The 14,648-nt window shown below is 40.5% G+C and overlaps 1 protein-coding gene across 4 annotated transcripts; it reads right to left on the reverse strand.

Annotated features, from left to right (window-relative positions):
• Positions 1–2,308: 2,308 nt before the first annotated feature.
• Positions 2,309–5,260, reverse strand: LOC122045646 (density-regulated protein homolog). Of its 4 annotated transcripts, XM_042605959.1 has the most exons (7): positions 5,014–5,260; positions 4,665–4,944; positions 4,482–4,568; positions 3,997–4,061; positions 2,986–3,067; positions 2,804–2,871; positions 2,309–2,717 (listed from the first exon to the last, which is right to left on the reverse strand). In XM_042605959.1, the coding sequence occupies exons 3-7, from the start codon at positions 4,543–4,545 to the stop codon at positions 2,697–2,699; spliced, it is 300 nt and encodes a 99-aa protein (XP_042461893.1). In that variant the 5' UTR covers positions 4,546–4,568; positions 4,665–4,944; positions 5,014–5,260; the 3' UTR covers positions 2,309–2,696. The 4 variants fall into 4 exon arrangements, 1 of the variants encoding a protein (XP_042461893.1); XR_006130056.1 differs by lacking the exon at positions 2,986–3,067; XR_006130054.1 differs by lacking the exon at positions 2,986–3,067 and having other exon boundaries at positions 3,997–4,065.
• Positions 5,261–14,648: the final 9,388 nt, after the last annotated feature.

A 14,648-nucleotide genomic window follows, 5' to 3' on the forward strand; every position in this document is an offset into this window, starting at 1 on the left:
TTGAAATTGTAATCAGTGTTTGCTACTTTAGCGTATATCTATGGCTATGTATGATTCGGTCTATGGAGCATATCTATGAAAGAGACTGATTAAAATGAATAGATTCTAGCTAAAAAGGAAGATTAAATATATTTACATCTTTTGATATTATTCACTGATCGACCCATTTCTGCTATGTATAGAAATGAATGTGAATATTGGATATGGAACATGCTCTTGACATAATGGTCATTATAAGGGATTAGAGATGTTCATATTGATGTAAATAAAAATTATTTAATTTGGATAAATAGCAAGACATGGATATCTCCAAGATAATGGTTGTGTGTCACTTGAAGATTGGATGGATCCTGGATAAAGGCTATGTGTCACCAGGAAAGAGGCTATACGCCATGAAGAGTATGTCTCTAATTTATTTGAGTAGGTAAGTAAAGTGTAACAACTTTATTAGCATTGATTGCTCAAAGAGCGGCTAAGTAAGAGTGTAATAATCTTCTTAGCAATTATCGCTCAGTGTGCTTGCTGTCGCACGAACCATTTTCTCTAAGTATGGATTGGATGTTCTTATATGGTCTTGTGATCATATTCTCAAATAGTCTATGTGACTTATAAAGTCTATGCGACCAAACTCTCTAATAGTGTATGTGACTTATTAAGTCTTTTGTGACTTACCTGAATGAATTAGTCTAAGTTACCTTGGACGAGTGGGAGATGTAGGAAATGGAGAGAATGTGGACGTGGGAACATGCTCATGTTCCCCACTACTTTTAAATGGAAAAGTCCATTTTGCCCCTAGGTCATTTCCTTTATAAATAATGCGTCCAAGGATCATCAGGGTGCGAAATATTAGAGTGTAATGCAGAAAGAGGAAAGAGAATATCTGAGGCGATGGGATTTGGTTCGTGGAATTGCGGAGTGCTTTCCGATCCTGTGATCGCTCTTCCGACAGCGAGTTTCGCCATTACCGATTGTGGATCTACGAGAGATCGCTGTAAGTTTTTACCGCTTTAATTAATTTAATTTGTCGTCTTTTATGTATTTAGAATTATCTACAGTATTGACAAAGGAATGTAGTAGATGACTCTGTCCCAAATAGATAAATGTATATTGTAGAAGACTATATCCCTGATAGAGGAATGTATATTGGAGGAGGCTTCTTCCTCGATAAATGAAATATATTATAAGAAACTTTGTCTCCAACAAAGGAATGTATGTTGTAAGACAACTCTATCCTTGATAGAAGAATTTTGTTGTAGGTGTCCCTAATAAAGAAATTTATAGAAAAAATGAGAATGTATAGAAGCACTTGAAGGAGATAAATATTAAATTTATCATTTATGAATGAAGCAATACTATAAGGATTAGTAAATCGATAATACGATGAATTATAAAAAGAGTTAAAGAATAAGTCCTAATTATTCGGAGAGGCTAAAGTTCCATCTTGTATCCATGGATTGCGTAGAGTAAATATCAATCCAAAAATCTAAGACTTGGAAAAGATATAAGTATCTATTGTAGCTTCTGATGTGTTACTAATAGAATTTCCTTGATTGACTTTGTATATTCATCAAAGTCGCAGATAAATAATTATCGAAGTAGACACATGTGAAGTAAAAGGATATTATTTTACTTTATCTTATCACCGAAGTCATATCTAAGGAAAAAGTGAAGTCTTTGACTAGTTCAAGGAGGCAAAACCGGTTTAAAATTGGACCGATGTTGAAATAAAAAAATATCTTTTACTTCATTAATTTTGTAAAATGTTAAAGTAATTGATAATATGTAACTTTACGATTTACATTAATTGCTTATCTTTTACTTCATTTATTTTTTACATCATTTGTTTTATAATAGGTTGAAGTAATAGATAATATGTAACTTCACAGAGTTTAAGTTTAAATATATTCTATAACTTTATCATAATTTATATTTGTCAAAATATTTGATATTATGTTACTTCACAATTTATATTTATTGACAAAATTTATTTAAAAGACTTCATTGTTCTGTATTATACTGAAACAATTAATAAGAGACGACTTCATAATTATTAAATTATGATGAAGTAAATATTTTCTTTAACTTCATACAATTTTAATGTGATGAAGTATTTTGTTTTTTTATTACTTCATCATTTAATTTCAATACATTTTAGTATTGAAGTAAATAACCACCGTGTATTGCAACATCATTTTAATTTAATGAAGTAATTGCTTATTACTAGTTTACTACTAAGTGATAACATGTGATAATGTCATTGGTTGAAACGGGATGATAAGATGCTACAATATCTTAAACTGAGGTCCCACAACTAACAAGCTGCACCAAGCTTAATAAAAAATATCAAGTATCATAACTTTACATTTTAACAATAAATACAGAACTCAATATGTGCATCATTTAACCAATCATAAAAAACTAATCAAAATAAACAATTGAATCACCCTCTTATGCAGCAAAATCTTACTATCTGGTTAAAATATACTAGAAACCACAGTCTAGCAGATCTCGTGCTAAATTAGCAGCTCTGACCTTCTACTTCAAATCACATAACTTTTATCCTAAATAATCTGGTGCTAAATTAGTAATTGAACTTCTAGCAAATCTTAATGGCCGTACAGAAATGTAGACCTCTGTAAGGAATCATATAAATGAATTTCATAATATCGTAAGCAATAATTTCCTTGCACATCAATCTATTCTTTCTCGGTTGGTCCCTGAAATTAATAAACCAGAAGTTAGTATTTAGACAACACAAAAACATTTCCTCCATCAACTAAACAATGCTAGGTTGCTTGCTCACCTTGACAACATAAGCTCCTATAGCAAACTTTTTACCCAGCTTCTTTGATGCATCACTCAGTTTTACACCTAAAAAAATCTCATAAATTATAAATAATGGAGTAAATAGTAATATCTGTAATATGTTCAGATTTCTCATTTCTCAAATTTAGTTGTAAATAATATTGTTTGACTGTCACTCACCAAATAGTTCAAGGCCTTTCACAACAATAACACTTTTGTACTTATTGCAAACAATCTTTTCAATAATAAGTTCTTGTTTCTCCTAGATCAAAATAAGCTAATCCTAATTAGCATATTATTGCAAAAATCATTAAGAATACAACATTAACTAAAACATGTGAAGATTTAGATTTAGGAAACCTAATTACATTGATTATCCTCCTGATCTAAGGTTTCACATCACTCAAGCTTCAAACTCTATCATACCACAATTTAGATCTTCTACAAAATCATGATCACAGTGAACCTATCAATTTTAATCATTATAACATAAAAATGTTGCACAAATTGAAGTCTGTCCTAACTCTACTTAATAAACCATTTTGAGTAAAACTATGGAGGATTGCATGAAGTCGATACCATGAAAAGAAACCAATAACTAAATGGATAATTCGATGGACTTAGTGTGTTACCAATATATGAAGAAATGTAAATTGACAAGTTAGTTCATTTTAGCTAGATGGGCCAAGATGAATAACAATGAATAGGGCCTTTAGGTAATTTATATTGATATACACTTGACAACATAAAAGGTTAAACAAATAACAAAAATAATCCAATATTGAGATTACGATTGAGATAAGCTGGCACTGATAAACTAGTCAGAAGGCTTACCAACAAGCTCAAATGCATGGATATATATTTTTCATTATACAGGTTAGTTAATCACCAGACAAGAATTGTGTATCCATTTTGCAATCAATCTCAAATTCTTTGACTTTGTTCATAGATGAATAATTCACAAAGTCACAATAAATAATTCAGTCTCTGAAGCTCTTTGTATGGTCAATTGAAAATTTTGAAATATAAATATGTTTGGAGGTATACACACATTATTTCTAAGAGTAATAAACTTTGTGCATAATAATATCCTTAGTCAAAGATGACAATTATTTATTTGATAAAACTCAAAAAGACATGATTTGCATCTCCTAAGTTGAGATAAAACAAAACGAAATTTACATAACTCACCTTCTTCTTTATCTTACCACCAATAAGGCGTTTTACTTCTTCTTGCTTAGATGCTGAAGCACTACCTACCTATTCAAGAAATTCAGAATTTTAAACAAAGAAAGAGAGAAACAAGGTTCGATGAGGGACATCTAAAGTGACACTGATAACTAAACCCTAGATATGCAATGGTTGGAATCAAAAGAATTGATGGTGCTAAAAGAAATACACAAGAAATTATTCAAAAATAGTATCCTATTTATAATTACTGATTGTGAGCATGCGCCACAGGAATTCTTTCCGACCTAGGCGACAAATTAAACTACTCCAATATCAGATTATTGATTTTGTTTCTAAAGTTGATTTATAGACCAACATTTCAAAGAAATCCCCATCATTGATTAAATTTCAATGAAAAGGTAGATTAGAATACCGAGAGCTCACTTCATGAAGATGGATACAGAAATGAATAAGAAAAAAAACAAAAAGTAAGCATCATGAATAACCTGAAGGAGCCCTGCCAGCATCTCCCCTTGCGTCAGTGGAACCCAAAATTGCCACAGACTTCATCTGCTAGGCATCTTTGTCTGCGTCTGTGTTTTCCAAAATTAACCCAGATTTATCACTCGGTGAAGGATTGGAAAGGGAGAGATACAAGAAGGAGGTGGTGAAGACAAAGAGGAAGATACCTTTGAGGATCAGGGTACATATCAGGAGCGTGGGTACGGAGCCAAGGCTTGCACTTCTCTAAGTTAGGGCTGAACTCGCAATACTCCATAGGGATGTTGCAGACGCCGCAGTAGAGGACACGCACCGCCTGCGGCTTGCCCGCCATGGTGGTCGATTATGAAGGGGACTTCTGTTGCCTTCTTCCTCTCTTCTCTTTACTCTCTCTCTCTCTCAATCGTCTTTCAAAGAGATGCCCCAATTTCTTGGAAATTACCAGTTCCTCTGGAACTTTGCCAAAGACTATGAAGAAAAGAGGGAGGAGGGTTAGAATCCAGATTGAATAGGAGTAGAAAGAACAGAACCCATTACCCATGGGACTTTGACATTGAAGTGGAGAGAGGATAAGCGGGAAGCTTAGTGGCATAGATTATGGAAGATTCAAGCTAGATTTTAACCAGTAAATATGCTAGAGGAAGTGAGGGATGGAAATTGGGTTTTGCAGTGACCTCTCTAGGAGCTTCTCCTTCTCCCTGGCCCTCGAGGGACTAATCGGGGAAAACAGAGGTCGCCGCGAAGAAGAAGAGAAAGAATCAGTCGGTGTTGGAGAAAAATAGATGGCACGCCTTGGGTTTTAGTAAAGTGCAAATCGGGTGAACAAATATAACCGGTTCAAACTTATTACTCCATTATTTAAAAATATAAATTTTATTTTAAAACTAATTACTTTATCAAATACAGGTTACGAAGTAAATTTCTACTTAAAATTAGAAATGAAGCCCTTGTTTTTTACAAAGTTTAAAACAGTTACTACATCTATTTTATTATCAAAATTTATTATCATATATTACCTTATAATTAATAATCACTGAAGTAATTGTTAGTGAAGTCTATCATCAAAATTCTACTATTATGTGTTTCATACGTGAACCTGTAAGGAATCTGAGAAGACGGAGTCGTCAGAATGACGTGGCTGGAATGTTGACCACGTCTCCATGACCCGGATGGTGAGCTATCTTCTATGTTGACCAAGTCGTCAGAAGTCCTCTGGTCAACAGTACCTGTAGCTAGCGACCGGGTTGCCCCGGTCCTTGGTACCTCAGTGCTCGAGGCGGACCCCACGAATATATGAGCAGCTGTATAATAGTGGAGAAATGAAATGCACGAATAATGAGTACGGGAACATACCCTGGCCCCGGGGGGCGCCCTCGGATGGATCGGTGAGCTGATCGCGAGGCTGATCGAGTCGTCATGGCCTTGAAGGGTAGATGAGTGTGAGTTAACTGAGGAGCCGGATCTGGGAGCGACGGTATGGAATCAAGTGCAGCATGGATCCAAAAGGCGGCATGTCGGCCGAAATATGACGACAACTCCTGAAGCGGAATACTACAGCGGCTCGCGGGCCGGGACACGACACGCAGGTCGGATAATACCAGTAACTCACAATCATAATAGCGATACGAAACACAACGACTTGATGGCCGGAACACAACACACTGTGCAAGACGCAAGTCGCAAAGGTAGAGTGCAACAGCAGTAGCCCGAAGGGCGGATCAGCGATGGCTCGAGAGCTGGCTCATCGCTCGATAGGAGTGCCAACAGAGACGATGGCGCTGTACCCCCTCAACGAAGGTCGTAGGATAACTGGTGGCTGTCGCTGGAGATGGCATCGGAGGGCAGCCTTGACCACTAGAGGTGGCAGCAGTGGGCGCTGGACTCGGTGGTGGCAGAGGCCGCTGGATGCGGCAGAGCTGCTGGGGAGGAAGAGGACTGCGGACCCCCGATCTGGCCGGCGTCGGAGACGACAAAAGGGGTCGTCGGTGCCGGAGACAGCGAAGGGGGCGTCGACCTCGAAAAAGAGGGGAGGTGGCGGCGGGAGGTTGCTGGTGGCGAGAGGAAAGGGAGAGAATGGGTGGCTCCGGAGGGCGCGTTGCGTGAGGAAGGCGGCGCCGAGTCCGTCCGGTGGCGGCGCCGCGAGGAGGAGGAGAGGAGTGGTAACCGCGTGTGTGCTATGGAGAAGGCAACGCCGATGCATGAGATGGTTCCGACGTGCATGAGACAGCGTCGTGAGGGCACGGGGCTACCGACGTCGGACTTGGCTGGCGTCAGAGGCAACGAAGACGGCCAAGTCCGTGCATCCTCATCCTTGCGACGGAAAAAGCACGGAGGAAGAAGAAGATCCCCACTGCGTGAACAGTGCTGCCTTTTAAAACAAAACCCTACTCATGCCAAAAGATCGGAATGCCCCTCTTCTTTTCCTTAATTCCCTTTAGGCCCCTCCCCCAATATATCTGCATCACAAGCCTTCCATTCAAGTCTAGTCGAAGGAGACGTAAGTCTGACTGGATAGATAGTCTGTCGCAAAGGCTAAATCACTCTCGATAATAGAGTCAAATTGCTGAACCCCTCGTATAATGCCACGCGGGCGGTCCCTATAGTAATGGTGTCGCACGAGAGGCGGTAGCGATGCTGAGCGAACTATGAAAAAATAGTACCGAGTTGATAACCGGCCAGCTGTCGAGCGAGCGACAAAACATCAAGCGAGCGACAAGTAAAATGATAGCCTACCGAGTGATACGCGAAATACCGAGCAGACGAGCGGGAGGTGCTGAGCGGGCGATTGAGAAAATGTCAGCCAATCGATCATAAAATGTTGATTAGATCATCTAGAGAATGTTGAGTGCTCGACCCAAGTAGTTTAAGTGTGTGGCCGAACGAATGGTTGATCGATACCGATTGGACAACTATGCCAGTGCTGAACGAGTGGCCCAGAAAATGTCGACTGAGCGATCGTAGAATGCTGGCCCGATAATCGAGTAGTACTAAGTGGGATGATATCGAGTGTGAGAGGATCGCGAGCGTGAAAATCACAATGTCGGCGTCCCAAGTGGGTGCGAGGCTCATGCGATCGAAGAGCATGGAACTTGCAGGATACTCTGGCTTGACATCAGTGAAGATACTTCAGTCCTAGACCAGTGGCGATGCGATGGTCCGAGATCAGTGGAGATACTTCTATCCGAGATCATTGGAGATAACTCGACCCTAAACGGGAGAGATGGACGCTCTGATAAGTTGGTCTGTAACTAATGGGGATTGCTCGACCCCGAACGGGGGAGATAAGGGAATCTGCTAAGTTGGTCCGAGACCAGTGAAGACCGCTCGACCCCGAACGGGGGAAATATGAGATCCGATAAGCTGGTCCTAGACCAGTGAAAATCGTTCGACCCCGAACGGGGGAGATATAAGATCCGATAAGCTGGTCCGAGACCAGTGAAGATCGCTCGACCCCGAATGGGGGAGATATGAGATGGGATAAGCTGGTCCTAGACCAGTGACGATCGCTCGACCCCGAATGAGGGAGATATGAGATGGGATAAACTGGTCCGAGACCAGTGACAACCGCTCAACCCCGAGTGGGGGAGATATGAGATCCGATAAGCTGGTCCGAAATCAGTGAAGACCGCTCGACCCCGAACAGGGGAGATATGAGATCCGATAAGCTTGTCCGAGAACAGTGAAGAACGCTCGACCCCGAATGGGGGAGATATGAGATCCGATAAGCAGGTCCGAGACTAGTGAAGACCGCTCGACCCCGAATGGAGGAGATATAATATCTAATAAGACTGCTCTGAGACCAGTGATGAAAGCTCGACCCTGAACGGGGGAGATAGGATATCCGATAAGATTGGTCCGAGACCAGTGACGACCTTCACATGGGTTTAACATCGTCGCTCGACGGTCTCCACAGGGGTTTATAGTCGCCGCTTGAGTCTAGGGTTTATAGTCGCCGCTCGACTCATAGAGCCTGTGGCTCTAATATAACCCAAACCCGACCAATCGGTATGGGAGTCTTCGACATTGAAACCACGACTCTAATATAATATAATCCCGGCCGATCGGCATGGGAGTTTTTGACATTGAGCCTGTGGCTCTAATATAGTATAATCTCGACCGATCGGCACGAGAGTCTTTGACATTGAGCCCATGACTCTAATATAATATAATCCTGGTCGATCGATACGGGATTGAGCTCGTGACTCAAATACAATGTACACCTGACCGATAGGCACGGGGTCTTCGACATTGAGCTCGTGGCTCTAATACAATGTACGCCCGGCCGATCAGCACGGGGTCTTCGACATTGAGCTCATGACTCAAATACAATGTACGCTCGCCCGATCGGCACAGGGTCTTCGACATTGAGCTCGTGACTCAAATACAATGTACGCCCGGCTGATCGACACGGGGTCTTCGACATTGAGCCCGCGGCTCTAATATAATATAATCCTGGCCGATCGGCACGAGAGTCTTCGACATTAAGCCCGCAACTCTAATATAATATACTCCTGGCCGATCGGCACGGGAGTCTTCGACATTGAGCCCGCGACTCTAATATAATATAATCCTGGTTAATCGGCACAGGAGTCTTTGACATTGAGCCCGTGACTATAATATAATATAATCCCAGCTGATCGACACGGGAGTCTTCGACATTGAACCCGTGACTCCAATACAATATACGCCCGACCGATTGGCACGGGGCCTTCGACCGAGGGACTATGGCAAATCTCATGTCCGAAAGAGAAAATATAACAAAAAAACTGACATGCCGACCAGCAGAGGATCTGACTCAATTTCTCGACTCTCGAATACCCATGGAGTGAGGAGAATATGGTATGCTCGTCGAAGCCCACCAAGGTCATGAGTATGACAGAATTTTCTAGCATCGTCCATCTTCACATTCTAGATCAGGCGGAGATCCCACAGACGACACCAATTATAATCCTGTCGGGAATCTGAGAAGACGGGGTCATCAGAATGACGTGGCTGGAATGTTGACCGCATCTCCATGACTCGGATGATGAGCTGTCTTCTGTGTTAACCAAGTCGTCAGAAGTCCTCTGGTCAACAGTACTTATAGTCAGCGACCGGGTTGCCCCGGTCCCTGGTACCTCGATGATCGAGGCAGGTCCCACGAATATATAAGTAGCCGTATAATAGTAGAGAAATGAAATACACGAATAATGAGTACGGGAACGTACCCTGGCCCCGAGGGTACACCCTCGGATGGATCGGTGAGCTGATCGCGAGGCTGATCGAGTCGTCGCGACCCTGAAGGGTAGATGAGTGTGAATCAACTGAGGAGCCAGATCTGGGAGCGACAACATGGAATCCAGTGCAGCATGGATCCCAAAGGCGACATGTTGGCCGAAATATGACGGCGGCTCTTGAGCCGGAATGCTACAGCGGCTCGCGGGTCGGGACACGACACGCAAGTCGGATAATACTAGTAACTCACAATCATAATAGTGATACGAAACACAACGGCTCGATGACCGGAACACAAAACATCGTGCAAGACGCAAGTCACAAAGGTAGAGTGCAACAACAGTAGCGCGAAGGCTGGATCAGCGATGGCTCGAGAGCTGGCTCATCGCCTGATAGGAGTGCCAACAGAGATGATGGCGCTGTACCCCCTCGACGAAGGCCGTAGGCCGGCTGGTGGCTGTCGCTGGAGGTGGCATCGGGGTGCAGCCTCGACCACTAAAGGTGGCGACAGTGGCCATTGGACTCGGCGGCGGCGACAGAGGCCGCTGGATGTGATAGAGCCGCTGGGGAGGAAGAGGGCTGCGAACCCCTGATCTAGCCGGCGTCGGAGACGATAAAAGGGGGCGTCGATGCCGGAGACAACGAAGGGGGTGTCAGCCTCGGAAAAGAGGGGAGGTGGCGGTGGGAGGTTGTTGGTGGTGAGAGGAAAGGGAGAGCATGGGTGGCTCTGGAGGGCGCGCTACATGACGAAGGCGACGCAGAGTCCATCCGGTGGCGGCGCAGCGAGGAGGAGGTGGGGAGTGGCAACCGCGTGTGTGCTACGGAGAAGGTGACGCCGATGCATGAGATGGCTCCGGCGTGCATGAGACAATGTCGTGAGGGCACGGGGCTGTCAGCGTCGAAGGCAACGAAGAAGGCCAAGTCCGTGCATCCTCATCTTGGCGGCGGAAAAAGCACGGAGGAAGAAGAAGATCCCTACTACGTGAACAGTGCTGCCTTTTAAAACAAAACCCTACTAATGCCAAAAGACTGGAATGCCCCTCTTCTTTTCCTTAATTCCCTTTGGGCCCCTCCCCCCAATATATCCGCATTAATACGTATATTTTTAGTATTATTTTGCATGCATTTATTTCATTACATGAGTATATTTTACATATATTCATTACCTTTGTATTATTTTTATCCTTATATTTGGAGATTTACTCTTTGTACATTTTTTAATTGACAAAACATGAATTCAAAGCTTAAACATAGTCAAAGTAGCCTTGGAGCACACATGTCCAACAAGAAGCACGGTTTGACCATGTCCTCCAACACGTTCATGCATCACTTGAGTTTGATTTGCTGTAAAAAACTTCATTTATAGTAAATAGCTTCTTTTGCTATTTTGAATTTGATTTGCAGTAAAAAACTTGAAGCAATATTAACACCTTCATTTTACTTGATATCCACCTCCTTGAGATGACTAACCCAAGGGTCCATTCCTTACTCTCATAAATGCGCTATGAAAACCTCCTTCCCTGAGGTGAAGAAACCTCGTACAAGCTCAATCATGAGAATACAAAAAGAGAGCATAAGAATACAATAAAAAAAAGGAAGTAAATGCAAATACAATGAACACCTTGCTCTTAATCTTTTGTTATTCAGAAATGCCTCTTGTTGATTTGGAAATGCAGTAACATTTAGCTCTAGAATTACTAAGAACCAACATGAACAACTGTCCTTCAAATCTCCATAAACTCCTTTTCTAGGGTTCCTTCAATGCCTCCTAATTGATTATGCTTACCCCTAATCAATTGTCACATAAGACTGTTAGGGTCGGTTGGTGCTAGGGGGAGGGTGAATAGCTCGTCATACTTCGTTGCTTGCTCCTTGATGATGATATGCAGCAGAATGTAACTGAAGTAATGATAACACTAGGATTTATTTGATATCCACCTCAAGATGAAATGACTAATCTAAGGATCCACACACACGAGTATTCTCCACTAAAAAAACACTTCTTCTCGGTAACTACCGGAGGTGGAGAAATCTCGTACAAAACTCACACAACAAGATATACTCAAACAAGAAGAAAATACACAAGTGTATAAATAAAAACTTGTTAGAGTGTATACTAAAAGCCTAGCTTTTTGTAAACATTTATTTTTGAAATAAAGAATCACATTGGACAAATGTCTACATTTATATACTAAGTGTAGTTGTTTAATTAATTTATATTGTAGATAACATGGTGTGTGGTGTAATACACAGAACATCATGTTATCAGTTCCTTTTAAGTTATAAAAAGTTACTCACGACTAAGATAGAAAGGAACAAACCATTGGAATAGTCGTAATGTAATTTGGTATTAATTTATCTTAACTATAAATTTACACTAGTACACTCTGAGTGTATTGAGCAAGATCATTTAAGATAAGTTTTTTTTATACTGACTGTATAAAAGAACAAGACCTTTGTTATTATGGAAGTGTGTGCTTTTAATCATAATATAATAACAAGCACATATACTCAATATTCATTTCTTTAATTTATCAAAGGGTGCGATTTAGTTCAATAAATCAATAGGCCCGATAAGTTGGGAAATGATATTATTTATATGGTGTGTTATTGATTATAGAATGAAACTGTGTCCTTGTAATCTAGGTTGATAATGCCCCCAAGAGGAGCTTATAAGGATTGTCATGTAAACCCTGCAGGTGGACTTAGTCCGACATGACAATAAGGTTGAGTGGTACTACTCTTGGAGTTAGATATTAATTAAATGAGTTGTCAGTAACTCATTTAATTAGTGAACATTCGATATCTTAAACACATGGAGATTAACACACTCATGATAAGAAGGAGCCCATATATGAATATGAGATTAGTGCGGTAGTTCAATAATAAACTCTTTAATGGAATAAGATATTATTGATGAACTCGAGTTGGGTGTTCAGGGCGAACACGAGAAGCTCAAGTTCATCGGGAGATCAAAACTAATTCCTCCTCTCGGTCCCTGTCGTAGCCTCTTATTTATAAAGTCATATACCCACCTATACACAACTTCTTACCCACCTTAAGGTGGTCAGCCAAGCCTAGCTTGGAGCCCAAGCTAGGGTCGACCAAACAAAGGCATGATGGGTCAAGTTGTGGCCGGCCCTAGCTTGAACCCAAGCTTAGGTGGCCGACCAAAATAAAATAAAAAGGGAATTTAAATTTAAATCTTTCCTTATGTGGAAGCCATGGTTTTAAAAGAGAGTTTAAAATTTAAATCTTTCCTTTTATAGCTTTCTACAAAAGATTAAGAGAAAAGTTTGATATCTTTCCTTTTTGTAGTTAAAAGGAAGATTTTAACTTTTGATAAAACTTTCCTTTTTTATAACCATCCTCATGGTTTTAAAAGAGAGTTTAAAATTTAAATATTTCCTTTTATAACTTTCTACAAAAGATTAAGAGAAAGGTTTGATATCTTTCCTTATTTGTAGTTAAAAGGAAGATTTTAATTTTTGATAAAACTTTTCTTTTTTGTAACCATCCTCATGATTTTAAAAGAGAGTTTTAAAATTAAATCTTTCCTTTTATAGCTTTCTACAAAAGATTAAGAGAAAGATTTGATATCTTTCCTTATTTGCAGTTAAAAGGAAGATTTTAATTTTAGAGAAAACTTTCCTTTTTGTAAATCATCCATATGTTTTAATAGAGAGATTTTAATTTATAAAAATTTTCTTTTATAACCAACCATGAAGGGAATTTTTAAAAGAGAAATTTTTATTTTAAAAATTTCCGGAAACAAATTAGGAAGTTTTAATTTTATGTTTAAAACTTTCTTTCCTTGGAGGATTTGATATGACCGGCCACATTAATAAGAGAAAAGGAATTTTTTTTTATCAATTAAATTTTCCTTTCATTGGCAAGGAAAATAAGGAAGTTTTTATTAAAACTTTCCTTATTTGCCAAGACCAAGGAATATAAAAGAGAGGGTAGAGGTGCCTCACCTCAAAACAATCTATCTTTTATTATTCCTCTCTTCCTTGTGGTGGCCGACCCTCTCTTCTTCCTCTTCCCCTATTCTTCTTCTTAAGTGGTCGGCGACATCATCTTCTTGGAGAGATCTTGGTGGCCGGATTTTGCTTGGAGAAGAAGAAGCGATAGGAAGCATTGTTTCCTAGCATCCCTCTTTGGAGAAATGCCATGGTAAAAGTATTAAGACACTACGGTCTGATCGTGGTGGCGAATACCTCTTTAGAGAGTTTAGGAATTACTTATCAGAGGCCGAGATTCAATCCCAATTGTCTGCACTTGGAATACACCAACAGAATGGTGTGGCAAAACGAATGAATATGACTCTTATGAGAATGGTTAGATCGATGATGAGCTATTCGGAATTACCAAGTTCGTTTTGGGGATATGCTCTGGAAACAGCAGTGTACATTCTGAATATGATACCTTCTAAATCAGTACCCTTTACTTCCATGGAATTGTGGAATGGGCGTAAGCCTAGTCTGAGTCATATTCAGATATGGGGTAGTCCAACACATGTGCTGAAGGGAGATACTGACAAGTTGGAATCACGTACAGAAGTTTGTCTGTTTAGGATATCCTAAGGGAACGAAAGGTGGTTTGTTTTATAATCTTAAAAATCAGAAGATCATTGTTAGCAACAATACTCAATTTTTAGAGGAAGATTATGTAATGAACCATAAGCTCATGAGTGAAATTGTTCTAGAAGAAATTAGAGAAGACACGTCTAGTCTAGTACCAACAGTACGAGATGAACTTTCACAAGAAACTGCAACACGTGTCACAAATGATGCACAGACAGTGCCTCGTCGTAGTGGGAGGGTTGTGAGGCAACCTGAAAGATTCATGTTTTTGGGAGAGGCTTCGGATTTGATCCCTGGTGAACATGAACCTGATCACCGGACATATGACAAAGCATTCCAAGATAAAGAGTATCTTGGCAAAGAGCGATGAAT

The sequence above is a fragment of the Zingiber officinale genome, chromosome 2B (genome assembly GCF_018446385.1).
Source record: "Zingiber officinale cultivar Zhangliang chromosome 2B, Zo_v1.1, whole genome shotgun sequence".
Lineage (NCBI taxonomy): Eukaryota > Viridiplantae > Streptophyta > Magnoliopsida > Zingiberales > Zingiberaceae > Zingiber > Zingiber officinale.

Coding starts and splice junctions, on each gene's coding strand:
- LOC122045646 (XM_042605959.1), bottom strand. CDS start 4,545: ATGAAGTCTGTGGCAATTTTGGGTTCCACTGACGCAAGGGGAGATGCT. Junction 4,062..4,481: donor TGCTGGCAGGGCTCCTTCAG/GTTATTCATGAT, acceptor TTGAATAGGTAG/GTAGTGCTTCAGCATCTAAG. Junction 3,068..3,996: donor GTGGTAAGATAAAGAAGAAG/GTGAGTTATGTA, acceptor ATTTTGATCTAG/GAGAAACAAGAACTTATTAT.